Source organism: Aspergillus mulundensis, assembly GCF_003369625.1.
Source record: "Aspergillus mulundensis strain DSM 5745 chromosome Unknown scaffold_6, whole genome shotgun sequence".
In the NCBI taxonomy this organism is placed as follows: Eukaryota; Fungi; Ascomycota; class Eurotiomycetes; order Eurotiales; family Aspergillaceae; genus Aspergillus; species Aspergillus mulundensis.
The window spans coordinates 1548276-1575468 of NW_020797894.1; the positions used below are offsets into that span (position 1 = coordinate 1548276).

The 27193-nt window shown below is 51.6% G+C and overlaps 10 protein-coding genes across 10 annotated transcripts; 3 read left to right on the forward strand and 7 right to left on the reverse strand.

Annotated features, from left to right (window-relative positions):
* Nucleotides 1–319: 319 nt before the first annotated feature.
* DSM5745_06691 (putative cell wall biogenesis protein Mhp1) lies at nt 320–4019 on the reverse strand (the record flags this gene model as incomplete). The annotated part of the gene is made up of 3 exons (XM_026748707.1): nt 320–984; nt 1039–3915; nt 3968–4019. 3 exons carry the CDS (start codon nt 4017–4019, stop codon nt 320–322), a joined length of 3594 nt encoding a protein of 1197 aa, XP_026603011.1.
* A 2235-nt stretch (nt 4020–6254) lies between these two features.
* On the reverse strand, nt 6255–7381 carry DSM5745_06692 (60S ribosomal protein uL18; the record flags this gene model as incomplete). Its single annotated transcript, XM_026748708.1, has 3 exons — nt 6255–7116; nt 7174–7214; nt 7379–7381. The coding sequence occupies 3 exons, from the start codon at nt 7379–7381 to the stop codon at nt 6255–6257; spliced, it is 906 nt and encodes a 301-aa protein (XP_026603012.1).
* Nucleotides 7382–7662: 281 nt separating this feature from the next.
* Nucleotides 7663–8506, reverse strand: DSM5745_06693 (uncharacterized protein; the record flags this gene model as incomplete). Its single annotated transcript, XM_026748709.1, has 2 exons — nt 7663–8394; nt 8453–8506. 2 exons carry the CDS (start codon nt 8504–8506, stop codon nt 7663–7665), a joined length of 786 nt encoding a protein of 261 aa, XP_026603013.1.
* A 444-nt stretch (nt 8507–8950) lies between these two features.
* DSM5745_06694 (kinetochore subunit FTA4 family protein) lies at nt 8951–9897 on the forward strand (the record flags this gene model as incomplete). Its single annotated transcript, XM_026748710.1, has 4 exons — nt 8951–9116; nt 9252–9420; nt 9472–9534; nt 9588–9897. 4 exons carry the CDS (start codon nt 8951–8953, stop codon nt 9895–9897), a joined length of 708 nt encoding a protein of 235 aa, XP_026603014.1.
* Nucleotides 9898–10316: 419 nt separating this feature from the next.
* On the forward strand, nt 10317–11738 carry DSM5745_06695 (uncharacterized protein; the record flags this gene model as incomplete). The annotated part of the gene is made up of 3 exons (XM_026748711.1): nt 10317–11129; nt 11175–11235; nt 11281–11738. 3 exons carry the CDS (start codon nt 10317–10319, stop codon nt 11736–11738), a joined length of 1332 nt encoding a protein of 443 aa, XP_026603015.1.
* Nucleotides 11739–11886: 148 nt separating this feature from the next.
* Nucleotides 11887–12530, reverse strand: DSM5745_06696 (L-rhamnose mutarotase; the record flags this gene model as incomplete). The annotated part of the gene is made up of 3 exons (XM_026748712.1): nt 11887–11997; nt 12125–12327; nt 12407–12530. The coding sequence occupies 3 exons, from the start codon at nt 12528–12530 to the stop codon at nt 11887–11889; spliced, it is 438 nt and encodes a 145-aa protein (XP_026603016.1).
* Nucleotides 12531–12972: 442 nt separating this feature from the next.
* DSM5745_06697 (MFS transporter) lies at nt 12973–14693 on the reverse strand (the record flags this gene model as incomplete). The annotated part of the gene is made up of 4 exons (XM_026748713.1): nt 12973–13154; nt 13221–14326; nt 14379–14458; nt 14526–14693. The coding sequence occupies 4 exons, from the start codon at nt 14691–14693 to the stop codon at nt 12973–12975; spliced, it is 1536 nt and encodes a 511-aa protein (XP_026603017.1).
* A 1494-nt stretch (nt 14694–16187) lies between these two features.
* On the reverse strand, nt 16188–19872 carry niiA (nitrite reductase niiA; the record flags this gene model as incomplete). Its single annotated transcript, XM_026748714.1, has 8 exons — nt 16188–17193; nt 17243–17400; nt 17452–17924; nt 17971–18173; nt 18226–18836; nt 18888–19427; nt 19484–19634; nt 19697–19872. The coding sequence occupies 8 exons, from the start codon at nt 19870–19872 to the stop codon at nt 16188–16190; spliced, it is 3318 nt and encodes a 1105-aa protein (XP_026603018.1).
* A 1162-nt stretch (nt 19873–21034) lies between these two features.
* Nucleotides 21035–23934, forward strand: niaD (nitrate reductase NiaD; the record flags this gene model as incomplete). Its single annotated transcript, XM_026748715.1, has 6 exons — nt 21035–21399; nt 21453–21711; nt 21775–22010; nt 22057–22280; nt 22327–22950; nt 23015–23934. The coding sequence occupies 6 exons, from the start codon at nt 21035–21037 to the stop codon at nt 23932–23934; spliced, it is 2628 nt and encodes an 875-aa protein (XP_026603019.1).
* A 179-nt stretch (nt 23935–24113) lies between these two features.
* DSM5745_06700 (tubulin gamma complex associated family protein) lies at nt 24114–27019 on the reverse strand (the record flags this gene model as incomplete). Its single annotated transcript, XM_026748716.1, has 2 exons — nt 24114–26842; nt 26899–27019. The coding sequence occupies 2 exons, from the start codon at nt 27017–27019 to the stop codon at nt 24114–24116; spliced, it is 2850 nt and encodes a 949-aa protein (XP_026603020.1).
* Between the last annotated feature and the right edge of the window lie 174 nt (nt 27020–27193).

The following is a 27193-nucleotide window of genomic DNA, read 5'->3' on the forward strand; positions in this document are numbered from 1 at the left end:
ATGTCACCAGACACTGAGCAGTGGAAGCTGTGTTTACGGGCAGAACTCGTTGAATCTACATTATACGCTCGAACATAAGAAATAGTGACCTGCAAAGGTTACCACACAAAATATTGTTACATCCATAAAAGTACAGAAAGAATGTAATAAAGTAGAAATATGCTATGCCAAATATACACGCTAATGATCATCATATAAGAAGCGAAAGACATGTACCGTAATGGGTATATAGAAGATCAACAATACAGTGGCCGATAGAATGTAAATGTGCGCACTATATCTTCGCGACAAAAGATGGTCGACCGAAAGAAGTGCTAGATCATGGAGCCGATGGCTGTTCGCGACCGATATTGCTTGCTCTGGCCCTATTAGTGTCCGACACGGAGGGCGTCCTTCTACCGCTATTGATTTGAGCAGCAATTTGGCTCTGTCTGAATCTTTCGTAGGCTTCTGAGTCCTGTCGTTGGATCGCCCATAGTTCCTCGACCGTGGATCCCAGCTCCTGGAAAGCCTTGTCGGCACCCACGCTCTCAAAGTGCGAGCGGGTCTGTTCTTCATGTAACCGATCCAGCTTCTCCCGCAAGGCTGTAAATTGCGACTCATCCATCATTTCGGAGGACTCCCCTTCCTCTGCCTGGTCTAGGGGGAGGAAATCGCGACGTATGTTTTGTCCAAGACGGTGGACATGACCTTCTTCAGATGTCATTGCACGAGAGTAAAGGGATGTAATGGAACTCGCCCGCGACAGCCGGACAGCATATTGGTCACCTTCGTCATCATCAACCGCGTTCTCATTATCAAGTGTAGCGCCAGCTGACTGGAGATTCCCTATACTTGTAGCAAGATAGCTGTCGTCTCCTGAATTCTGAGAGCTTGTGTCCTGGGTTGGCTTCAGAGGCTGCGGTATAATCCGCGTCTCCGGGTATTCATCCTCGAAGCGCTGGATCATTTTTTGTAGTGTAAAGTCAAGGAATTGGAGACGCCCTAGATAGGCACGTTAGCAGCGTCCTGTAACAAGCAACGCGATTAGAAACTTACTGTAATTGTCATCATTGCCTGCACGATCCTCGCGCACAAGTGCCGACTCAATCCTGCTGCGTATGCCACGAGCTGAATCCAGAAGATTCTTAGACATATCGCGGGGACGTTTGGCAGCCAATGACCTTGATTTTCGATGCCTGGGTGTTGTTGTTCCACTTGGAGGACCGGACACGTCGCCTGGCATATGTTGATCAAGATTACCGAGACATACCCCTAGGGCTTTGACTACACCTGTACCCCCGATGACATAGTCTTCATCAGGAGCAAGCTCGTCATCCTCATCAACCCCTTCATCAGCAGTACCATTACCAACGATATGCTGAAGGATTTCAGGAATCGGGACCGCCGTCCGTGGCTGCGACGGATCGATGTTCCCAGAGAGCTCGGCTTCAAGAGCTCCACCTTCAAGATTGTGAAGACAGTATGCGACAATCTGAGATGCCAAGGCTTTGACAACTTCATTGTTTTCGGCGCTTGGGTCTTCAATATCAACAGCTATGATGGTTCTTGATACGCGCACTGCGGCAAGTAAAGATGCATAAACCGCGCACGCTTCTTCCTGAGCCTCCGGGTCCGTCGCCGATGCAAGAGCAACAATGGCAGGATTTTCCAAGATGCTCAAATGGCTTAAACTCGGGCATTCGGGGATAATCTCGGCAAGAGCTATCGTATGGTCAGAAGAAAGGTTAACGTCAGCCAAATGAATGCGCTTCAAGTTGGGCATCTTAGGCAGGAAGCGTCTAAGAGTCGACAAGGCATCCGGTTGTGTAGAGAACAATGCAGGGTTATGTGAGAAGTCGATGAATCGAATGTTGGGCAGATGCGTGAAGGCTTGAAGCAGCGGGTAGATGGTGGAGGGAGTCAGGGAACAGTCTGCCAGACTTAGAGCGTAAAGAGGCAAGTGACTCTCGATAGCATCAGTGATGAGATCCAGATCCTCCCCTATGGGATTCCCGCCCAGATCGAGACCTTCGCATTTCCCGGATTCTAGATAATTGACAACATGTTGCAGGCCTTCACGGGTTACTCCATTATTGGCTAAGCCTAGCCTCCTCAAACCAACGGTTGTGGCAGCCTCACAAATCTTCTTCACCTCGTCCATTGTAGGCTTGCATTCGCTTAACAGCAATTCCTCGAGATGATCGGCACCAAATCGATTTGAAAGAGAATTTGAAAACACGGCGGCCACGTCTATGTGCGCGGAAGAGGGGGCAGGGTTAATTCCCCGCGGAGGTAAGTTTGTAGAATCATTGAGCGGAATAGTTGTTTTTGGCAGAGGAATGCCTGAGAGATCGATGGCTTTTAGAGACTTGGACAGATGGATGAATAGGCTGATATGGCGCCATCCTTCCGGGCCGATCTTGGAATTATCCTTCAGAGATAATCTTTCCACGACACTAAACCTCTCAATCTTCTCCTGTGGTTGGCTGTTGCCTCTGCTTTTTTTCCCACGCCTACGCCTCATCTGCTCCACGGTTTTGGTAGAAAGGAGACCGGAAAGTATGGCGCGGACGGCATCATCCGTCAGGGCGCATTTCTCGAGGATCAATTTCCGCACTGGTACAACAGCCAACCAGTCGCTGAATGTGGCAATGTCCTCGGCAGTCATGGGGAAATTGGTAAGATTCAAGACAGCGACAGTACCAGGCGATTCCGCGAGCGTTGACGAAGGCGACGAAATCTCATCAACTATTCGTTTGAGGACAGGAGTTTCACGCAATTGGCAACAACGTCGGTAGATTCGGATAGGATCCGTTGTCGGATGGTTCTGCGCTCCAGACCGGGTGCCGCCAGGTGCGCTGTTTCTAGGATCGCCCTCATGATCATCAGCTGTCAGCTGTAGCGGAATCGAGCCGTTTGCCTCCGCTAGTCTACGTTTCCTCTCCTTCCGTTCTCGTCTCTCCTCTTCTGATCGCTTTTTCTTTTCTTGCTTTCGTGTGGGTTCCTTGGTCTCGCCCTTGGGATTGTCCTCATTCGCTGGTGCTGTAGGTGGGCTGCTATTCGGGGCGCCGTTCTCCTGCGCCGATGTCTCTTTCTCCGCCTGTGTAGCTTGCGGACGCTTCAGCGGTTCTGCCTCGTCTTTACTTTTCGATTTCGAGTTTGAACGTTTCGGCTTGTGACCATTCAGCTCGATAACATGGCGTCGTGCTGTGCTCGGGCTTTCTTCATCGTCACGGGGGGCTATACCCGCAATTTCGACGTCAACGCAAAAGGCAACCCGCCGCAGCTTCGCCGGATTCAAATTCGGAACTTTACACCTATCCCGGTCTTTATCAATATTCAATGTGCGACGCTCACAAACCGCAGCATTTCCAGCAGCTGGTTTTCCTCCTCCAGAGCCAGATGAGGACAACTTCCGGAACGCGCTCTGCAAGAACGACGGCCCCCGAGGCGAACTCGACGTGAAAGGGGTATTTTCGTCTTTTCTCTCTTCCTCCTTGTCCTTTGGCGAATATGCTGCTCCAAACGGGTTATGCATGTCGAGTTTTGAGGCGGGAGGGCTTGCTTTTGGCGCTGTCGGGGATTTCATGTTGGACTGCGACGGAGGGGTAGAGCCAGAGGAGAACTTGGAACTAAGGCTTGAAATCCATGAGCCTCGCCTTCCTATCGGTTTCGGTGCGCTCTTCGGGAATGAGTCTGACGACGGGGTTGTTCCGTTGCTTGCGGTGGATTCGCCATTCCGACTTTCCTTGTCAGCCCGGGAGCTGGCGTTGTGTACGTCCGGTTTGGCGGACTTTGGGCGGGAAGATGCATCTTGTGCGATTGGCGATGATTTGTCCAGAGGAGATTTTTCGGAATTGGCTTGCTGTGCCGTCGAATTTTCCACGTCGTTGCCAAAGGATGAGGCGGATCTGCAGCGAGAAAGGTTGTTGTCTGCCGGGGTTAGAATGCTTGAATGCGGAGAACCAAAGCAAGTAGGATGTACCTTTCTGAGAATGATGCAGCCAGCTTACATCAACTGTCTCAACACCCTCCATTTCGGCTTCGCTGGTATCGTAGATAGACTTGAATGAATGAGCGAGAGCGCAAACCACCAAATCCTAACAACTGACAGGCGTAACCCTCAGTCCGTGAAAGAATCGAGATGCCTGTGACTGCAGAATTATCCACTATTTGTATCGCAGCGTATCGCAGCCTGTTGTACTTGCTGAAAAGGCGAAAAGCTTCTTGAGGGTCTAGCAGCAGTGGCCGTTGCGAAATTTCATTCTGGCAATGCGGCAGAACAATGCGGAAATCATAGTATGACGATGACGTTAGGATGGGGAGACGGGCATGGGATGGCAGGAAGAAAGGAAAGGAGTGAGGCGGTAGAGTGAAGATAAGGATTCTGGGTGACTGGGCCAAGAGGAAAATATGGATGGAGACCGAAGAATGGTTTTGTGAACCACGGCAAGAGCGATATTTCTCAGCTCCTTCTGTGTCTTCTGGGACCTTCTTGGGAGGCACAAGTCTTGGTGGGCAGCAGGCCGACAGAGCACTCCGTACGGCGGTTACTAGCGTATTTTTCAGCATTAAGCTTCTTGGGTCATGGCGGTTGGGTGATTCAAGACCACTTCTCAAGACGTAAGACTGTGTGGCTTGAAAGATTTTTGATTTCCACCCGCTGGCCATCTAGAACGATCTTTTAACAGCGAAATTCCCCAGACTCTGTTGAGGTAGTCTAGGGGCTGTATACCAAGCAAAAACACCCAGATTCCGCTCGGCGGCCGGAGTCTCCTCCGATCTCCGGGCATCGGAGACCTGGATAGCGGGCTATCAGCTCTACTAGCGGTCTCCTTTTCTAGAAGATCGCAGGTCCACTACGCTTGATGAGCAACGATTTCTCAGTCCGCGCTGTTATCCCGGCGAAGGCGAGACGCTGAAGAAACCAGAAAACCCTGCGTGTCTTATGCTTGAATCAAATCGAGACACATTTCTCAGCTAAGCCCGAAGAAATCACCGCACCGATGCACCTTATGCACCATTAGGTCACTGGTTCAGCTTCCCCGCCAAAAACTAGGAGCAGGCGCGCTAGCTAAGATGGCTAGCCTGTCGACAAAACATATTAGAGAGCTAGTCTAGGGCCCTGTTCTTCTCTATGATGTCGCAAGTTCCGAAGCAGGTTGTGCAAGCGCAAAAAAGCAGAATGTCAGAATTTGCTTCGAGTCACACCATCTGATATCCTTAATGGTTACACAGAATGCTTCGGGGCCAAGCATCTGTTGCAGTGGTCGGCAAGACGCATGCGAGGACGATTACTGCACGGTTCATCAAGTTCTTCTTTGCCGTCTCTACGAGTAAACGGCCTCCGATTTCCATTCTTCGTATCCAGATTACCACTAGTAATATACCAAGGGCAAAGTCAGGTGCTGGATGCCGCCGGGTTGCATAACAAAGCCACCATGCGATTTTACCTGCTGATCGCTGCTTTGGGCTTTTTGAGTCCTGTCTCTACTCCATAGGTCTGATAACGTAGTGGCGATTGCGTCGTGGCGGCTGCAGCTGCTTACCTGAGGATCGTTCCATGCTATGATGTATGATCAACGATCAGGGACCAGAGTTTGGGCTTGAGATTTAACTTTTAAGGCTGCTCTGATGCGGTGAGGGAGTATCTACGTAGTAGTGGCCCTTTGTATATCTTGGCCCCGCTGGTATCCTCTGCGGATCAGTAATCAGGATTCAGTATGGATCTTTCGTGGACGGTGGATCACAAGAGAAGATACTTTATTTGGAAGCATATTCCGAGTATCCGACGGCTCTCGCGGCAACAAGAATGGCATACAAGTTCTCCAATGAAGAAAATATTGGCGCAAACCATTCCTCTGTCCGCAAGATGCCGCTAAGTGGCCAAAAAACCTCAATAACGCCCAGGAAAGTTGCGAGTCAGAGCAGTGGCGGGGGTGGCGGGCAAGGGTATACGAGTTCTAGACCCAGGAGTCTTTGGGGCATCATGGGTTGCCGGCCAATTTATCGGAGGCTCGATTCGAGGGTCGAATTATAATGAAAATTAAGTCATTTCAATTCCCCGCGCCCGATAATGCTCCAGGCAAGCCCTAGTATAAAACAAACATGGTCATAAGGTCATCAAACTACAGGCAGGATATCTGAATATTCAAGAATCGCCGACTGGCAAGCCCTGTATTGTTGGCAAAGTAAACTTTTCTGCTTTTCAACTATCGCACTCAAGTAGACATCAAGCACGACAATCCGCCTTCCGGTCAAAGAAAACAAACTTAAGCAGCAAGCTCACGGATCTTGGCCTCGACGCGAGCCTTCCTCTCCTCGTGGGAAAGCTTGGCCTTGCGGTGCTTCTTGCTCTCAGCCTTCCACTCCTCCTTGGTCTTCTTGGGGCCCTCGGACTCGACCTTCTTGAAGGGGTCCTCACGGATAGCCTTGTGGGCCTCAGTGTAGAGGTCCTCGATGTCACCGGCATCAACCTCGTTCTCAGTGTACTTGTGGAACTGGCCACGGAAACGATCCTCGTCGTCGTCAGCAAGGCCCTCCATGTACTCGGCAACGTGACCACCGAAGATGTAGCTGCGGAGAGTCTCGGCGTCGAGCTCCTCGGATTCAATGTCGTAACCGGGGAAGCGGCTCTCGGAGTGGGGGATGAAGATACCACCGTCGGAAGCACCCTTCATGGCACCGAAAACACGGGCACCAGTGGAGGTACGGGCAAGACCAACGTCAAGGAAGGCCTTGAAGGGGCGGCGGGAACCCTCGTCGGTCTCAGCAGCCTCGGTGAGGGAGAACTCTCCATCGGGCTCCTCAACACCAGTGAAGTCCTCGTCGAGGCCGAGCTTCTTGAGGGTACGGCGGGCAAGGAGGAGACCGGTAGCGTAGGCAGCAGCCCAGTTGGTCAGACCGTTGGAGATGCCATAGGCCTTAAGCTCGTGGGAGTAGGCGCTGGCGAAGACCTTGTCACCGGTGAGCTCGGAGTAGACGATCTGGGTGACGATGTCGCGGTTGGTGAAGCGGACGACCAGGCGGTACTTGGGAGCGTTGTACTTGTTCTTGGCCTGGGTGATCAGGCGCTTACGAGCATAGTAGTCGGTCTTTCCCTCTCTGCGACGGCGGTACTTGGTCTGGTAGCGGCTGCGAGAGGATTAGCGGGCGTTCTCCAAACCATAGATCTGCATTGGCAATTCTTACCTGTAGTACGCGCTGGACTTGACGGTCTTTCCGTAGGGGGCCTACAGACAGTCATTCGAGTCAGCAATTTGCGCTTCAGAAACCCTTTATCCGAAGCATCTTGCAAAGACCCGAAAACCACGAGAAACACTCATGCTTTCAAGAAGATAGGCCAGAAACTATGCGACAGAGTCGCCATTCCTCAAGAATGGCAGTATACACTCACCATTTTGACTGTTGGGCTGGTTGTCGACGTTGCCTTGCAGAGAGATCAAGAAATTTCGTGGGATGATCTATTTGTGGCGGGCATTTGTGGACTGTCGCTTAGCGGGTCCCGCAGCAGCTCTGGTCTGCGGGTGGGCGACGACTCGGACTCGACCCCAGGATTTAGGAACAAGAACACTAATTTGTCTTGAGTGAGATAACTGAATTACCTTGAAAAATTTTTCTATTCTTAAATATCTATCTCGTGCTATCTGTTCGAACCATGTCACGAAAGACTCGCCCGCCTTATAGTTTGGCCTGACTGTCTAACAACTGAAGCCCAGTAACCTTCTCCAGCTCTTTGACTGCGTCTTGTATATGCCCAAGATTCACCTTGATGGTTCTCATTCCGATAGCTTTCGCGGGCTTTAGATTCTGGCCAATGTCATCCAGAAAAACCACGTCACCTGCTTGTACTGGCTGCTTGAACCCCTTTCTCCGAGCAACAGCGTTCATCTCCTCTAAAGCAACCTTGTATATCCTCGGGTCGGGCTTTCTAAGGCCAGTATGTGCGGATGATATGAAAAAGTCGAACAATGTCTTTCGCTCGATGGTGTCGTCGTTGAATTCATGACCGTCGGGAAAGATGACAGTATTAGATAATGCCCCAAGAATGAACTGACCGGACTCCTTCAGCCTCTTGAGCGCCGGCCACATGAATCTATCAGGCGTCCTTGATATCCTCATCATCTCCCAGAATAGCCATTCTGCGTCAATTTCAGGCAATGGTGGGCTTGCCTCTAGCACTTTGCTGGGGTTCTTTTCCCGAAGGCCCTCGTTGAATAGCTTCCATAACTTAGGGTCCCTTAAGTCCTTGTTAAACCCGGCGAAGAAGTCCGCGTCCATCTTGATGTCTCCCCGTTCCAATCTATGCCAACTACCATGAGGCGATGTGCGGGAGATGCTGAAATTCACCCATCCCGGAGGTATATTGTGGGCAATCTCATAGTCCAAGATGGCTTGGAATGGCGACACAACCTGACTGGATATTAGCACCTGCAGTCGATCCCTAGGTAGGGGTGTCGCAGCAGCTTACACAGACGCCTCCGATATCGAACAGTAGGCCCACCGGCCGTTGGTTTTCTGCCATGATGAAGCAGTAAAAATATTATTTGCTGCTTGGTTTGTGAAATAGCAAATCTTGCCTTGCACTCAAGACAAATGTATATTGAGAAATTGTTCGCTGAAAGTTGCGTAACCTGTGTCTTTGCGGAGTAAGATGCGGTTGCCGAGGTATATATCGGCCATGGCCCACGGAGTTTACTTTGCTAGTTATGCCACTTTCATCCTCTGGGGCGGCGCACCTGACACTTATCGCATACTACGTCTTTCATCTGAGCCACAATGCCTTGCTTTTAACCCCACAGCGACTGCGTATACTGAGATTGGATAATTCCACATCTCATACTGTCTGCATTGGGCGATGCCCACCAATTCACGTGACCAAGTCATTTACCTATCGATAACGGGCGCGTGGCCCGCGCGTTTAGGAGATGCTTCTTCTTAGCTTTCGCATTGCAGTCATTATGGGGCCATGGAGTCTTCTCGGTCCATATCCGAACTGAAGTCGTCGTTCATCAGGACGCAGGTCCGCATCTTGTCCGAAAGCCTCGAAGCCCCGGCGGACTGGCGAAGTTATGCCGCCGAACCAGCAGAGGAAGACCTGAGCGACAAGGTGGTTGGTGATGTATTGCAGAAATGTAAGTGCAATGTACGTGCCTTGCTGTTCTTCCATCACGCATAGTTTGTGCGATTTTTTACATAATGCCTCGACCGTATTTATCATCCTGCCCTTATCCTACATGCTCAAAAAGTCAACTAACATTGCACCTCAGTGAACGCAGCCTTGAAACAACACAATCGCGTTATATACTCTTCTCAGGCGATTCAGCATGTGGCGCAACAAATTGCAAGTTTGTACTGGTCCTCGGTCAACCAGGCTAGCCGTGAGGTAACCTCGCTGGAAAGAGGTGTCGACAAAACTGTCGATTTGTCCAGCCATCCGTGAGCCTCGTTCTTTTTATCCGTTCGCTGCTTTCAGCTGACGCGTTTTAGAAACATTACTCAGCTTCCAGGAGAGCTGTACAACCAATCCGCAAGCGAAGAGGAAAGGCTTAGGTTTGCACCCCTGTTCGGTGGATTTCAGTTTTATCCGGCTCACCGTTGTACAGGTACAAGCGCTTACGAGAACGTCTTGCGAACCTTGATCATCAACGCCAACAGCGACAGCGGCGCCTGGACCAATTGCGACTGTTGCAGCGTCTCCTAGAACCGTTCCGGGAACCTCAGAATAATGTTCAGCCCAATCTCGTCACGAGGGATGGTGAACTAGCTCGGGAAATAGAGAAGATGCGCATGCTGGTCGCACGGGTCAGTGGTCGCATTGCGCAGAGCCAGGCGGCTAACAACGATGGCGGAAACGAGGCTTCATATGTTCTGGACTCTGAGCAGAAGCTTGAGGCGCTTCTTGAAATGGATTAACGGAGGCAATGCTTGTTTTTCTCGGCCATCTTCAGAACAAAATGCTTCATGATATACCTCGTAGATCCCTGCAATATCTAGTCGACCTAATCCTGGTGATATCTAGTTTCTGCCTGGCGCAGTAGCACAGAAGCGCGGAAAGAACCGACAGAAAACGGGCAACTATCTTACTATATCCCACAGACTGAAGAGAGTTTCGAATTATTGCTTATTTTCTGGAGAGAAGTGCAAGGGGGAAAACTGTAGGCACTTAGAACTGACTGCAGCTGCGACTGTGACAGAGTGTTAAAGGAAATGGAAAAGGAAACACCAAACACTCTTCCCTTCTGCCACAGATCTTACCTCTTACAGTCAACATAGTCCCCATTATCCCTACAGCAATATCTTCCTATTATTCAGAACCACAGCCTGTCTTTGTGATGGAAGCTTCATGTGAAGACACCTCATTCAGTGGCCCCCTTGAGACTGGGGCTCGGGATTTATCATCCGAAACTCCGGCGCTTGACTGTTTTGGTGAAGGTGTTCCCCCAGCTCCAGTCCCAGACAGTGCTTCTCTATTACTTTATCTCCAGCGCCCAGCTCAGCAATACAACACGAAAGCGAGACCGGTAACGACTTCTTGTCGAGCTCCTTTTCCTGTATCGAGGTCCCTCCCTCGTCTACCCACTTCCCCGAGCAACGAAAACACCCTTCCACCCGACACCATCGCTGCGTCTACGCCCTCTAGTGCTTCGAAGGCACCGTTTGTGCGTGGGCATCGTCGTCGTTCCACCCACGTTAATCGTCGAGACCTGGAGAAGTTCAGAAAAGAGGTCTTGGGTGTGGAATCTACCGGTTTTGAATACGACGACGAAGGCGCGCTCAATCCGAACAGCAAGGAATTCGAGTCCCAATTGGCAGAACTGAATCAGGCTTTCGACGCTGCGACTATGTCTATGAACAGTGGAAGCAGCAACTCTGGCTCGGGAGTCTATTCAAACTACGATAATTCCGCCGCGGGGCCGTCCAACATGCCCGGGGTTCCCCGCCAGCCTATCCCCTCACCAATGGCTACCCCACCTCCGCAAGTGAACGGCGGGGGAATGGCTGGGATGAATGGCGGAGTGCCGATGAATGCGGGACACCAGATGGATCTGCGTCATCTGTTTGATATGGTGCTGGAGCTGAGTGACGTGCTGAAGAACAACCGTGATATGACCAAGAGTATTGTCTCCAGCGCAGAGGAGATTATGGTGTGTTTCCTGCTATTGCTTGATGATGTGGGCTGACAATGTCAGAAACGTTCTGCTTCAGAAGGAACTAGTCCGAGCATCCAGCAGGTTAACGGGGAAATCTCTAGTAAGTCTGGTCTTATACAAGAAAGTGCTGTCATTAACTAGCTAGGTGCCCGTATTGCCGAGCTTGAGCGCGCTCTCGCCAAAGAGAAGCGTACCGTGGAGGTTTTGAAAAACGAACAGGCGGAAAACACCAAGCTGATCGGAGAGTACGAGGCGGCCGTTGGCACGATGGTGGAGCAGATCCGCAACTACTGCCACAACAATAACATGCACTACTTGTCTCAGAAACGCCATTACAACAATCTCCTTCAGGCGGAGCGCGATGCCCACTTGGAAAGCCGCCTGGACCGTGATCATTGGCATGCACAAACGTTGAAGTGCGCTGAGATGATCCGCACCGCTTATCGCCTTCGCTGTGAGGAAGAAGAACTGCCTATCCGTATCGTTGCCGGCCTTCAGAATGAAGTCCGTGCCTACCGCAATGCTCTAGGCATGGAACCCGAGAAGCCAGAGGAAGAATACGGCTGGGAGATCCTGAAGGATGTACCGGGAAGCTCTGAATGAGGTAGCGCGACTTCGCGGACATTACATGAGTTATGATGATTTTCGACACATTTCGCATTCATTCGGGGACCGGCGTTTTGGGTACTCTTTACTCGGGTTAGCAGTTCGCTCGTGAAGGATACCCATCTTTGCATGACTTGCGTGTACTCTATCTAATCATGACACTGCTGCTAGGGCTCTCAATCTTCGCGTCTGTTGCGACTTCAGGAGCGCCGGTCGCTCCGGAGACCTCAGGACGTTGCGGGGATAGAACACCTTGCTAGATAAGCTGTCAGATACCTTGACCTAGTCAAGGATTCTCATTTGAGAGAATTGCCAACACTACTATGTACAATACAACGTTGAACGTAATCTTTTTTCGCACTCGCTCAATCCGTATAAAACACCTCCTCAAGAACCTTCCACCACCCCGGCCCCTCCGCACTACCAACAGCCCCCTCAATCGGACTCTCCTGCATCCCATCCGTCATTGCCCACCACTCGCGCACCTTGGGGTTCGCCGCCATCTTCTGCATATCACCCTCGTAGTCATCGCCCACATACTTGAACGTCGCGAACAACGTGCGCTCGTTGTCGAAGAATATAGAGTCTATCACGCGCCATGATCAGCACTCTTTCATGAAAACTTGAAAAGGAAAGGATCAGAGTGAGAAGGGGGTAAAGCGCACAGTCGCGGATATTACACTCTTGAATCTGCTGCAGGACCTCGGGCCAGACGTTTGCGTGGCATTCTTTGTATGCGGCCACGGCGGAAGCCTTGAGGTGCACGATTTGGGCGATGCGGCGGGGCATTTTGCTGTTCTTTTTGTGCCTGGATAGATTGTGAGGTTTTATTGAAAGAGATATGTTGCTTGAAGGAATTGAGGAGGGGTTGTGAGGAGGTTCCTATTCTAGGTGGTGCTACTGTCTGCTGTGCCCCTCAGCTCGGGGTGTATTAGCCCGAGGTATGGGGTAGGGTGTACATAGTCTGGGGTCTATGGAGTAATTTCTTCAACAGTGGGGTTATGGATATTTACTTTGAATGGTATGGTAAAGTACAGAATACGCGGACGTTGGTCTCAAGATACTGATACTCAAGTTCAAGATGTATTTTGTTGTCCCATTATCCGATGTAATCACGCTCAATCTTCAGTGCATATGCCATGCATGGTATCATAACGCTAAATCCAATCCCAAGAACAAAAGAACAAAACTCGACCACAATGACCCCCTCAAAACAATGAAAACGGCGCATTTACTCCCTCATCGGGCTCTTCGGCACAGGCCTCACCCAGGACACAGAAAGATGCACGGCAATGGAAATCACACCGAGGATCCAGATGCCGCGCGCGTAGTCGTGGTGGCTGTAGCGGAAGATGACGGCGAAGATGATGCCGCCGAGGTTGCCGAAGCCGCCGACCATGCCGGAGACGATTCCTGGAGGCACGGTTAGTCTACTGATATGCATTTTTTCTGGCGATTGGGAACGGATGGGGAGCATACCATTAGCATAAGGATGAACATGCGGCACAAGCGCGAAAATCGCGCCGTTGCAACTCTCCAAGAAGAACGCCAGCCCAGCCGTAAGGCCAAACATCGTCGCCTCGGACTTCGGGTCTGAAAGGCCCATGGCAATCATGAATGCGCCCATGATAACGCCCAAGAATGAAAGGAGGAGTTTCTTCGCCCAGGGCGTGTTCGTCTTGCGGTATAGGAAATCTGCCAGGAACCCTCCGGCCGGACGGCAGATGATGTTCAGGAACCCGAACATAGCCGCCCACTCGCCTGTCTTTGTTTGTCCCATGTACGGGAAGTTCTTGTCGTAGTAGTCGCCGAGGATGGAGTTGATTGCGAGCTCCGAGCCGAACGAGCAGGCGTAGGGGATTGCCACGGCCATGGTTGCGAGGCTGAAGACGACGTTGAGGGCTTCCTTGCGGGAGGGTGAAGCGACTACGTCGGTGCGGAGGGCGTCGAGTTGGCCCAGGGCCTGCGATTGGGGCTCCATGGGGTTAGGAGTTTGGGCGCCTTTCTTTTCAACGTCGGGAATTATGTTGGTGATGGATGGGGGTCCGGAGGGGCGGCTGGATTGCGCGCCGGAGGTGCTGGAACTCAGGTCGACGATGTTACCTTTTGATGTGTTGGGGGCCTCCTCTTTCATCCAGATGTGTCGCTCGGACCATTTTCCTGTGGGTGTATCGTCGCAGGTGAAGAGCATGCCTAGAGCTGCGGTGACGATGAGGATGAAGGGGATCACGTAGGCGACGCGCCAGGCTTTGTGTGCGGGGAGGCCTTGGTCGTGGACGAGGGAGTCGAAGATGGCCGGCATGACGAAGTAGGTGATGCCTCCGCCAGCGTTACCCAGTCCGGCGGCTAGGGAGTTGGCTGTTCCAACGATCTTCTTGTCGAAGAAGCCGGTGCACCAGACTTGGCAGGGGACGAACGTGCCGCCGAGGATACCGATGAAGAAGCGAAGAGCGATGAGTCCTTGTGGTGTTGTGACGAGACCGGCCATTGCGGTGGGAATAGAGCCCACCAGCAACAAGCCGATGAAGACTAGACGAGGACCGAAACGATCGCATAGTGGTCCACATACAAGTCGTACTAGCAATCTAGTGGATGTTAGGGCTGTCTCGGTCCATTTTTGTAAAGAAACAGACATACGTAGCTAGTAAAGCAATGATGTTTGAGTTCGCAATTTGTGTTTGGGTCATGTTCAGATCATCACGGATGGTGACGGTCAACTAGAAAACACCAATGTTAGGATTTCTGGTCCCATCTAGCGGGTGGAAAGGGAGGGAGGGGACTTACCAAAGGGGGAAAAGCATACCATGAAAGGAATGCAAGCATGAAACCGAACCATGAGAAGAAGAAGACTCGGCCATATGTGTCAAATGGGTTTAGGATTGGGATGGAGAGGGCCTTTCGGTTGTTAGGGTTGACCTCGGGAGAGGCTACCATGAGCTTGACGAACTCCATGTCTCTGGATAGCTTCGTCTGATCTGAACAAAGAGAATGCTGCTAGAGCTAAGCTCGATCTGTCGAGAAAGGGACCTTGCCGTACGGTCCTGTACCTCCGGGGTATACGAAGAGCAAAACAATGGGACAAACGATATTAGAAGAAGAAAACTGCAGTTCATGAAAGGGTATCAAACAGGCTAGACAATTTGCTTGATTCTTATCCGGGGTCACGGCCAGATCAATGAAAGACGACCTGCTATATAAGCAACAGACACAACCATGACTCGGAAACGAATCACGTCTGACTGAAAACAGATTGTCATGTATCTCCCCGGGATATCAGAATGTCGTCAAGGCTAGGGACTTGGGAGCCAGCACGAGAATCATCTATCAGTGGTCCCCCCCGAGCCCGATTGTCGATTAGCAATGCCAACCCGATAGATATCTGCTCGATTCTCGTAACGAGAAAAGCCGCGAAATTGATATTAATCGAACCGAGTAGGCAAGGCTTCCTTCAACCGGCGTCGATCCGCATCCACTCAGCGAGCTCCGAGGCAACGGCGCCCCGTGGGATATCCAAGCCAAGCCCCATATTTCAAGCGACCCGAGCCAGGCTGGTAAGCGGCGGAGGAGACAAGGCCGTGAATGTGAAAGTGGTGTGTGGCTGATGAGCGCTATCAGGACATCGAGATAAGGAAAGTAAGTATACGACCCACAGGTTGGATCCTCATCTCGAACAGAGTTTGGGTCTTCCGATAAGGCCGTTCAGCCTGCCGGCGGAGTGGCAGCACAGACTCCGCGGCGGGTAGGAAGCTGGAACCGAACGGAGCGGTTTGTCTCGAGTCGAGACCCGTCCGTGTGGCCGTTGGCAAGTGGCGGAAAAAGCGGTTCTGCAGCTGTTCGAGCAAGTCGCTTGGTGTCTATGCATGAGGCAGACCATGGCCGTCTGCCATCTCCTCGGAGGATCAATCCTGAGTGTTCAATAGCTCATGCATTGCGGGTGGTGAGTGCTGACAGCTCCACGGGGATTGTCCCTGACCCTGTTTCGCATGGCACCATGATGACGAGGGTGCATCTGAAAGCCGGACGAGAACCAGGGATCCCGAGTATGATTGCTCCGCGGAGATCTCGAGGGGCAAATGGACCCTTTTGTAGGCGTGTTATCGGGGCAGATGGAGGACTACGGAGGAAAATGGGTCTGGCTGAGTCGAAGAGATAACAGTATCGCCAGCCAATCACGTCAAAGGTAACGTGAGCATATGCCTTGTCCTTAGCATTCATTCGGCCATAGATACGAAGGTACATAGACCAGCCATCAGAAATCATACACAAGGCACAACTTAATTAGGCATTTGTACAGGCGCCAATGACAAGTCTGAGTATACTAGTATAATTATAGAAATGTATCCAACACTAGGTATAATGCATAGAACCGCTGTCTCTAAACGCCTTGAACCCAATGAATATGCCGCCGTAGTATCACATCATAACAAACGTATCCACATCAACAGCTCACCAATCTATATTGTTCTTAGTAGACGGAGCGGACTTTTTGCCCTCGATACCGTTCGCACCAGCCCTCTTCCCCTTCATCCCACTGCTGTACTTCTTGTCATACGCCTCAAATGGGTCTGTGGCTTCACCCTTCTTCACCTTCCACTTCTCCGTCCCAAGAACAGAATCAAGCTCCTCAACTGGTGGAAGCTTCATGTAGATCCAGCCATCCTCCCGCTCTTCAACCGGGAATGTGGCAATGTTCATCTCCTCATCGTTCTGACAACGGCCCGCCTGTTCGCCGTTGAGTTCGTAGTTTCGCTTGTGGTAAGGGCACGAGACCCAGTATTTGCCGTTGTCGTCGTCTCCGATCAGACCATCGGACAAGACAAAGGTCCGCTTGTGGGGGCACATCTGCTGAGTAGCGTAGTACTTGCCCTTGACCTTGAAGATGGCTAATTGGGTGTCGCCACGCTTGATATTGGCAGACGAAATTGCAGGTGGGCCATCTGAGAAGTAGTCGGCCTTTAGGACAGGCTGCCATGAGAGGCTAGACCACTGGTGACCTTTGAAGTCCTCATTCGCTCCGTCCTTTGGCCAATAAGTCGGGCGCACTTGCTCGCGCTCTTTGACAATCTCCACGGTATCGACCGTCTCGTCGGTGTTGGCAAACTGCTGAAAGTACTTGCGACGCTTGGGGTTGTTGACCGTTTCGGTCCATTCGCAAAAGTAGCTGTCAACAAGTTCCTGCATCTGGTGCTCCATTTCTGCTGCGATACCGAGTTTATCGTTGAGGACGACATCCTTCAGGTAATCGATTCCGCCAGGGAGGTTTTCAAGCCATCGTGCAGTCCGCTGGAGCTTGTCTGCGGTTCGAATGTAGAAAATCACGTAGCGATCTAGGATAGGAATAACATCTTCAGGTGGCACATCTTTGGCGAGTAACTCTGAGTGTCGAGGTTTGGCACCTCCGTTGCCACCAACGAAGATGTTGAATCCCTTCTCAGTAGCAATAAGACCAAAGCTTTTTCATGTTAGCAATCGTAACTCCGAGACACTGTCATGGTACTCACTCTTTGTTTTGCGCTTCGGCACACTCTCGGACACAGCCAGAGACAGCACCCTTAAACTTGTGAGGAGCTCGAATACTCTTGTACCGTTGCTCCAGTCGAATGGCCATCCCGACACTGTCCCCTACACCGAATCGGCACCAGGTAGTTCCAACGCAGCTCTGAGTAACGTTAGCGTGACCGAAGTATACTGAGATTGAAATGTGTCCTACCTTGATGGTTCGGAGAGACTTGGCATAAGCATGACCACTCTCAAGGCCAGCATCGACGAGCTCGGTCCAGATGTCCAGTAGATCCTGCTTCTTAGCACCGAACATATCGATACGCTGGCCACCTGTGATCTTGCAGTATAGGTCGTATTTCTTGGCCACTTGACCAATTGCAATCAACTTGTCCGCCGTAATTTCACCACCGGGAACTCGAGGGACAACAGAGAATGTTCCATTTCTTTGAATGTTGGCAAGAAATCTGTCGTTTGTTTCCTGGAGCTCGTGATATTCCTTGTCCATAAGATGAGGGTTGAAGAGACTGGAGAGAATAGAACCGATCGCGGGTTTACAGATCTCACATCCAAGCGAGTCGGCGCACTTTCCAACCGACTTCATCACTTCGTCAAAGGTTCTCAGCTGTCGGATTGCAATGACATTGTAGAGGTCCGCTCGGGAGTACGGAATGTGAACACACACTGCGCATTATTAGCGAGGACACGATTCTTGGTTCGGATAACATACAGTGGTTCGAGACTTCTTGGCCCATGTCCAGCATGGTCTTGTTGAAGATTGACTGCACCAGAGGCATGCAGCCGCCACAGCCAGTTCCCGCTTTAGTGCACGACTTGACATCTGCTATTGTCTTGCAAGTGCCTGTCTTGACGCTCTCCACCACGTCGCCCTTTGTCACATTGTGGCACGAGCAGATTTGGGTGCTGTCATCACTGTTGATGGGTCAGTAAATGAGATGGTCAAGGGAAAAACAATAACACTTACAGATCATCCGCATTTTCCTCTCCGCCACTTTGAGCGCCGAGGATAAATTCGCTGGGTGGTACCTCCAGAGGCTTTTGTGATTTGACCATCTGGTTCAGCTTGATATAGTCCTTGGTATCGCCAATCATCATGCCGCCCAGCAAGTACTTGCCATCCATGGTGAACAGGTACTTCTTGTAGACTCCACCAAAAGGATCTCTGTACGTCAAGGCTTTGACCTGAGGCTCTTTCTCAGTCGTCAGGTCTGCAGCGCCAATACCTTCGGCAGATGGTCGCTGGCCAGGCAGAAACTTGGGTCCATCCCTATCGGCGAAAAAGTCACCAAAGCTGGCAACATCAACCCCCAAAAGCTTGAGTTTCGTGCTTAGATCCGGTCTGTTGAATCTCTTAGACTCTTTGTCGGGGTTCGTCAAGTTGAAAGAGAGTACATCGGCCATCTCGATACCGGGAGCGATAATGCCGAACGTTTGGTTTTCCCAGCTGGCACACTCGCCAATGGCGTAGATGTCATCAACGGATGTTCGTAAGCTCTCGTCAATAACGAAGCCACCACGCTTGGCGCATTGAATTCCGGCGTTTGCCCCCAGTTCGTCTCGTGGCCGAATGCCGATCTGTAAACAGAGTCAGCACCTGTAAGTAAGATATCAAGTTGCGGAGCATACAGCAAAGCAGATACAAGAGCAGTCAATCTCCTGGCCGTCCTCAAAGAGTATACCGGTCACATTGTTGTTATCATCAGTGTGAATCTTGGCAACTCGCTTCTCGTGAAGCACTTCCAGACCAAGGTCTCTGATCTTTTTCGTCACAAGAGAACCGGCATCCCCGTCGAGCTGCCTGGCGAGCACCCATTTATTGCGATCTATTAACTTGACACTGCCAAAGTCTTCGAGATCTGTCATGGCCTTGGCGGCTTCCAGACCGAGCAAGCCACCTCCAACCGTTACACCAGTTGAGCCCTTGTGATTAGAAGCAAACTCCATGAGGCGTTCCAAGTCGGAAATGGTACGGTAAACGAAAATACCCTTGGCATCGTGGCCGGGTGTATTGGTAGGAAGGACGGCATCTGAACCAGTAGCGAGAACGAGGGTATCATATGAAACAATGTCACCGGTCGAGGTCTTGACGGTTTTGTGTTGAGGAAAGACATCGGTTACTCGGGTGTTGAGATAGTAGTCGAACGATCGGTCCTTGAATGAGCCGTACTGCGAGAAGTGAACTATGTTAGTTCTGACCCAAATCTAGACTTCGAATTCCTTACCCATTCTTTTGGGTTCAGATACAGATCTTCGATCTTGCGGTGCTCGAAGTATGATGACAAGCCCACGCGGTTGTAGGCAATGTGCGGCTCTTCTCCAATGACGACAATGTCGTATTTGCGTCTTTCTGAATCTAGCTTGACGAGTTTCTCACTGCGGTGCGAAATAGTCAGTATGATCCGAGCATCGTGAGCTCGTGATGTTGAGAGACATACATGAATGCAACTGCAACCATGCCCAATCCCACTACTACGATCTTCTGCCGCCTGTTGGGATCACGCTCGAAGTCCCCTTGATGTGTAGCGGGGTCGACCCCGTCAATGACAGGAATGCCATTCTGAGCACTGGCAGTGACAGTCTCACCGTTCCGGGGACCGTCTATCAAGGGCATGATGTCGGGGGCGGGGAAAAAGCTGGGGAATCTAACGGAAAGAAACTCCCAAGAAGGGCCGCGGGCGACATGCCCAGCTTCATATATCGTAGATCCATTGAGTCGCACGACGAGTAACCAAAGACTTGGTACCTGTATCTCCGTGGCACTGGGAGCATGAGATAATCGAATCGGCCAATGGCTAGGCAATGCCACGCGAATCAGCGATCTCGCAATGGACGACAGTCATCCTTATTGAACGCCACGAAGTTCTTGAGACTGGAGTGGACTGGAGTGTGGCTAAGGCCATGGACGATAATGAATCGGCGATAAGAATAGCTTTGTTGTGGATGCCATGATTGCCATCAGAGTCTCCGCGGAGTTGCGCTGGAGATGTTGACTCTGGCCAGGGCCCGCTGTCTGATTGGCCGGGACTGGCCCATGATCTCCCGCTTATCGGCTTATCTCCACCGGGCCAGAGATAAGACTTTCCGAGGATCTGATTGGCGGCTCTGCCAACAACAATTCGAGCCCTATCTCCGCCCTCGATCAAATGGGACACGGTGCAAAGTCAGCGACATCGAGCAATAAATCGGCGATGAGATCATCCGAAGATCAGACCGGCCTTGAATAATACCCATTGATCATGGTCTGGACACTCAGCTCCCAAAGGGACGGTGTGGGTGGTAGTAGAGCGGACAGTCCAGTACCTGTCGTCCGTCATTGTCCACGCCAGAAGAAGCAATTGCCACCAGATCGTCTCTCTGCACGAGTAAGATTGAAGGAAACGTCTGTGGCCAAATCCTTTGAGCTGGCAATGCTGTTGTTGTCAAGTCCTGTGGTGACTTGGTAAGGGCTTGCACCCGTGCCGGCCCGCGGAGATGGAGGTGGACCGCAAAAGTCCAGCCTTTGCCTGCTGTCGTGAAAATTAGAAAACAAAATAGCATCTTTCTCCGAGGCTGCAAGACACATTATTCATGAAGGCCGCCAAATCCCGCAGACCCCTGTATTTGATGACTGCATCTCTCCCACGCCCGCCTGCTGTCTACCCGTGCATAATGCTGATCTAGCCTGGTCTTCGATCTATCATATCTAGCGGTTCCTCCTGCGAACTCTTACGAGCTTCTCCACTCTATACTTACAACGTACAAACTCTGGAGTAACTGTACCATATTCTCACATAATGTCCACTACCATCACCCAAGTCCGGACGGGCTCAAAACCCAGGACTCTCAAAGCCGCCCAAATCAAGATCGAAGAGCAGGAAATTCCAACGCCTGACACTGCAGACATTCCCTTACCCCCGCCATCGAAAGAACCATCCGAGGTCCTGAGCCTAGATCAAGCTACACCTGACAGCCATGTCCGACGAGATCCGCGACTGATCCGATTAACCGGCGTCCACCCGTTCAATGTCGAGCCCCCATTGACGTCCTTGTACAAAGAAGGCTTCTTAACATCTCCTGAGCTATTCTACGTCCGAAATCATGGTCCAGTACCACAAGTCCGAGATGAAGACATTCCCAGTTGGGAAATCAGCATTGAAGGGTCAGTCCTTCGCCCTCTCAATTGGTGGTATAGCCCTAACAAACATGGTACAGACTCGTCGAAAACCCCATCACCCTCAGCTTCAAGCAGATTCTGCAAAACTACGACCAGATCACAGCGCCCATTACTCTAGTATGTGCCGGTAACAGGCGCAAAGAGCAGAACACCGTTCGGAAATCAAAGGGTTTCTCATGGGGTTCGGCTGGTCTATCCACTGCGCTCTTCACAGGGCCTATGATGGCCGATGTCATCAAGAGCGCTAAGCCTCTGCGCAAGGCGAAGTATGTCTGTATGGAGGGTGCTGATAAGTTGGTACGTCTAATACTGCCAGCCCTAAAGGGAGACTCGGAAGTACTAGAGTGCTAACTTCTACAGCCAAATGGGCACTACGGAACATCCATCAAGTTGAACTGGGTCATGGACCCTAACAGGGGCATCATGCTCGCGCACAAGATGAACGGCGAAGACTTGAGGCCTGACCACGGCCGCCCTCTGAGAGCCGTCGTGCCAGGCCAGATCGGAGGACGCAGCGTCAAGTGGTTGAAGAAGCTTATTATCACCGACGCCCCCAGCGATAACTGGTATCATATCTACGACAACAGGGTGCTACCGTACGTCTCATCTCTCTCACTGCTATTCCTCGCTGATGCCCTATAGTACCATGGTCACACCAGACATGTCCTCTCAGGACCCTTCATGGTGGCGCGATGAACGTTACGCCATCTACGATCTCAACGTCAACTCAGCCGCCGCATATCCTCAGCACAAGGAAACTCTCGACCTTGCCACCGCTGGACCCATGTACGCAGCGAAGGGATACGCTTATGCTGGCGGTGGTCGAAGAATCACCCGCGTTGAGATCTCACTGGATAAGGGCAAATGTACGTCATCCCATTCCATCCCTGATCTTTCACTAATGCCGCCCAGCATGGCGCCTCGCAAATATCGAATACGCGGAAGACAAATACCGCGACTTCGAAGGCAACCTCTTCGGCGGCCGTATCGATATGGCCTGGCGAGAAACCTGCTTCTGCTGGTCCTTCTGGTCCCTCGACATCCCCGTCCCGGAACTCGCAAGCAGCGACGCTCTCCTGGTCCGCGCAATGGACGAAGCACTCAGTCTCCAGCCAAAGGACATGTACTGGTCTGTCCTCGGTATGATGAACAACCCTTGGTTCCGGGTAAAGATCACAAACGAGAACGGGCGATTGTTCTTCGAACACCCAACTGATATCACCGGGTCGAGCGGGTGGATGGAAAAGATCAAGAAGGCCGGAGGCGACCTGACAAATGGGAACTGGGGAGAGAGGCAGGAAGGCGAGGAGCCCGTTGAACCGGAGCCCGTGGTGGAGGTTAACATGAAGAAGGAGGGCGTGACGAGGATGATCGATCTGGAGGAGTTCAAGAAGAACTCGACGGACGAGCAGCCCTGGTTCGTCGTGAACGGCGAGGTATACGATGGCACGGCATTCCTTGAGGGACACCCCGGCGGAGCGCAGAGTATCATATCGGCTGCAGGGACCGACGCCTCGGAGGAGTTCCTCGAGATCCGTAAGTCACCATCCCATTCTCAACCCCATCTGACCAGCTTCCAATGTATCTAACACCCAATCAGACAGCGAAACCGCCAAAAAGATGATGCCGGACTACCACATCGGCACCCTCGACAAAGCCTCCCTCGAAGCCCTGCGCAAGGGCACCGCCGACACAACCACAACCACAGACCCCAGCACACCCCGCCTAACCTTCCTAACGCCGAAATCCTGGACAAAAGCAACCCTCACCAAGAAAACCTCCGTCTCCTGGGACACGCACATCTTCACGCTCTCCCTCGAGCACGCCTCCCAAAAGCTCGGTCTTCCCACAGGCCAACACCTGATGCTCAAGACCCCCGACCCTAAATCCCCAGGCTCAAGCATCATCCGCTCATACACGCCCATCTCACCAACCGACCAGCTTGGAACCGTCGACATCCTGATCAAGATCTACGCCGAGACACCCAGTACGCCCGGCGGGAAAATGACGACGGCCCTGGAAGCACTCCCGCTCGACTCGGTTATCGAGTGTAAGGGTCCCACGGGCCGCTTCGAGTATCTAGGGCGTGGGAAGGTCCTTGTCGGCGGGAAGACTGAGAGGCTTGTTAAGTCGTTTGTGATGATCTGTGGCGGGACGGGCATTACGCCTGTTTTCCAGGTTCTTAGGGCTGTGATGCAGGATGAGTGCGATGAGACGAAGTGTGTTTTGCTCGATGGGAATAGGCTGGAGGAGGATATTTTGCTCCGTGCGGAACTGGATGGGTTTGAGGCTTTGGAGGCGAAGAAGGAGAGGTGTACTGTTGTGCATACGTTGACGAAGGGCGATGAGAAGTGGGCTGGTCGGAGGGGACGCATTGATGAAGAGCTGATTAGGCAGTATGCTGGAACTCCGGCTGAGGAGACGATGGTTTTGGTTTGTGGGCCTGGGCCTATGGAGAAGGCTTCGAAGACGATTTTGCTGTCGTTGGGTTGGAAGGAGGAGAATCTTCATTACTTTTAGACTTGGTTACGGGTTTGGGTTTTAGATTTCGGGCGCCAACATGGCTTGGTTATGGTCTGGTGTTTGTCTTGGATATATGATTTATGATATGTACGGCCATGAGAGGTATATAACAATAGAGATGCAAAGTGCATGTTTCATCAAGTTACAGGCTTCCAAGCCAGAAACAAGTCTGCCGACTAGTAGTACCTCTTCATATCCAGTCTCACCAGAAGATGGTCAAACACATTCGGGGACCCCTCTCTCGCAAAAGCAATCCCAGATCTCCCTCTATCCATTGTCTTCGACTGCGCTGCCCCTCTCGCGCCATCAAGACCACGCAAATACCTAACAAAGGCAGCCGTTTGCTTTCTAAAAACAGCATGCAATCGCTTAACCATTGCCTCACTTTCGTGCCGCACACCATGTATCCCGTCCAACCGTGATAACGGAGCAAACCTCAGTATCGTGTCGAATACCCCATCTAACAGTTTCGCGACCTCGGCGTGCCGTTTGCTGAGGAAGAGCGCGAAGAGCATCTGGTCGAGCGTATCCTCGTGGTAAGTTCGCAGCCTGGGGATAGAATGGGCCGCTTCGATGGTGCCGTCTATATCGCCGCGGTCTAGGCAAGTTTCGATTTGGGAGAGGGTATCTTGGAAGCGCTGCCAGGTGGAGCCGATGCCCAGCTGGAAGGAGTAATCGCTGAGAGCGAGGACGAAGTGTTGGCAGTCTATGCGGAATCTTTGGAGGATGTTTCGTGTGTCACCGGAGAGTGAGTTCCTGGCGGTTGAGTCACGGATGAGACCCTTGACGACTGAAACCATTCGAAGGAGTCGGAGGAGCTGTTTGAAGAGCTGATCGTATTTACGGAGAGAGCGGGGGGTGATGATGGCTTCTAGGACGCTGGATGGTTTGTATTGAAGGCGGAGGAAGTCCAGCGCTTCAATGGCGTTGGGATTCTTGCACTTGGCAATTTCTGCCTCTGATAGTTCTCGTATAGAGAAGCTCAAACCTCCCGGGAGTTCCTTCTCCTTCTCGAATTCGGGATTCCCAGAGCCATCTGCATACTCGCCGCTGTAACATTCGTTGAGTATACCCATCAGAACTAAGCGCAGTTCTGAGCTTGCTGGGGGCCAAGTGTCTCGGCTTCCCAGCCGTAGACCCGTGTGGACACCGCTTCGTACAACACCAGTTTTTCGTTCGCCGCTCTCCATTTCGGGGTCGAAGAGTGATTGAGAAAGACGAGATGTGAAGTACCCATCGCCAAGAAGTTGGAATCGCCATTGCAGGCTTAAATGATCCCTTAGCTTGTGCTCCTTGAATAGAAGGTGGAGGCAGGAAAAGTCAATTAGTAAAGCCTGCGATGAGAGTAGAGGCGCAAGAGATAGGTAGAGCGAGGACGTTACTTCTGGGGCGAAGTTTGTCTCAAGCCTCCCGGATTGTTCCTCATTGGCGCTTTCAGCCTCGACCAGCAGTTGGCCAAGTTTCTCTTTTTCTAGAGACGATGCACCGGCGAGTAGGCCGGTCATATTGTGGGCGTCGTCAATGTCAAATAGATCGAAAGCGTCTGGAACGCCTTTTGGTTTGGCGATCTCAGGCTTTTCTATGCTTGCGTCATCTTCAGATGGTCCATGGCGGTTGTACTTGAGGACTTCTGCTCGAAGTCTAGCCTCATAATCACGAGCTTTAGTCTGAATTCTCTCCAGCTCAGCCCAGGTACCAGCACAACTCAGCTCCGGAGTTTCGACATGTGCTCTATCATCTGCGAGAGGGTGATGTGGGTGAGACCGTTTGAGCAGCCGAAGGCTGCGTCCGCTCTCATAGATCAATTGCGCCTGGTCAGGAGGGACAAAAGACGGCATTTGGTCTGGAAGAAACACATAGTCATGCTTTTCTTGAGACGAAAGCTTGCCCTTAGCTTCAGACTTCACGGAGGAAACGAAGCTTCTGCCGCTGGCCACTAACTCGTCAAATGCGGATGTCTCTGGACGAAAGCCAACCCACGACTCCACATACGTTAGCCACGGCCCTGCGACCTTGAAGACAATTTCACGGAAGAGGCTTTCCATCTGACCGTAGATGTGAGAATACTGCGCTGCCAGTTTGAATACAGAGGAGATTATCTCAACCTCTGACACGGCCCTCTCCACAGCATCCATCATGTTCGCTAGAGCTCCTACCAGTTCCCCACATCGCTGAAACAAGGCTCTGATCTGGAGTACTGAGCTGATATGTTTAAAGCCATCAAGCATTTGCTTCTCCAAGGTGTATATAATCACCGATGCAGCAGTGGAAAACGCCGACAGCGCAGACGGCTCTGCTGCCACAGTTGGTGCCCTCTCGATGAAAGCGCGGACTCGTTGCATATTATTACCGCACTGTAGGATCTCATCCGTGACGCCACTAAGGGCAAGGGCGCTGATACCGGAGATGCGTATATCCTTGACAACTCTTTCAAATTTCTGCTGTTGTTTGTTGTACCGAAAGAGCACAGAGCTCCACCCTAAACCAAGCCGAAATAGTGATTGGAAGAAGGTGTTGTAGCGCACAATGTGTTTAGGGTTGTCATAGCCATGCTTATCTCGATTCTCAATTGCAGCGTCGAACCCCTTCGCTCCAGACTCACTGAAATATGCCCGCGGAGGCTCGCTAAAGTGGCGGTCATGGTACTTCTCCCAAGATCTAAGGGCGTCGTTAAGTACGGTCGCTGAGCCAACATTCTCAAGATTCCAAATATCCTCAAGATCATCGGCAATATCTTGTGCGCCAATGCTGGGTTCATGTTGACCGTCGCTTGACGTATCCGTTGTGGACTCCGCAAACACGCTCGGCTCAAAGAGGTCGGCTCCGGAAATGTCTAGCTTGTGCAATTCGGGGCCCTCATTATCAAACAAACTGAATGGACTTTTGAAAACGCCCTCCGAGAGGTCTACATGGAAGAAGTAAGAAAGTTAAGTTCCAGAAAGCCCGAGAGTTACCACATACCGGGAAGCTTCTCGTCCCAGGGTAAAGACTCCAGCGGCTGTAGTGAGTCCAAGGTGAACTTGGAGATCCTCCACAGCCCATTGCTGGAGAATGGGTCCGCGCAGTAGTCTTCACGATCCATTGCAGCGACCCATGTCCCGTCAAAGCATAGCAATTCAGCGCAGTCGCAACGGCAACTCCCAGATTGCTTATCGATATTGGGCGACGCGTGGGGATCGCGAGGTCACGCGGCGCTAACCAGGAACTGACTAGCTTCAATGTAGACCCACTGCTTCTCATCTGCTGATCAATTATC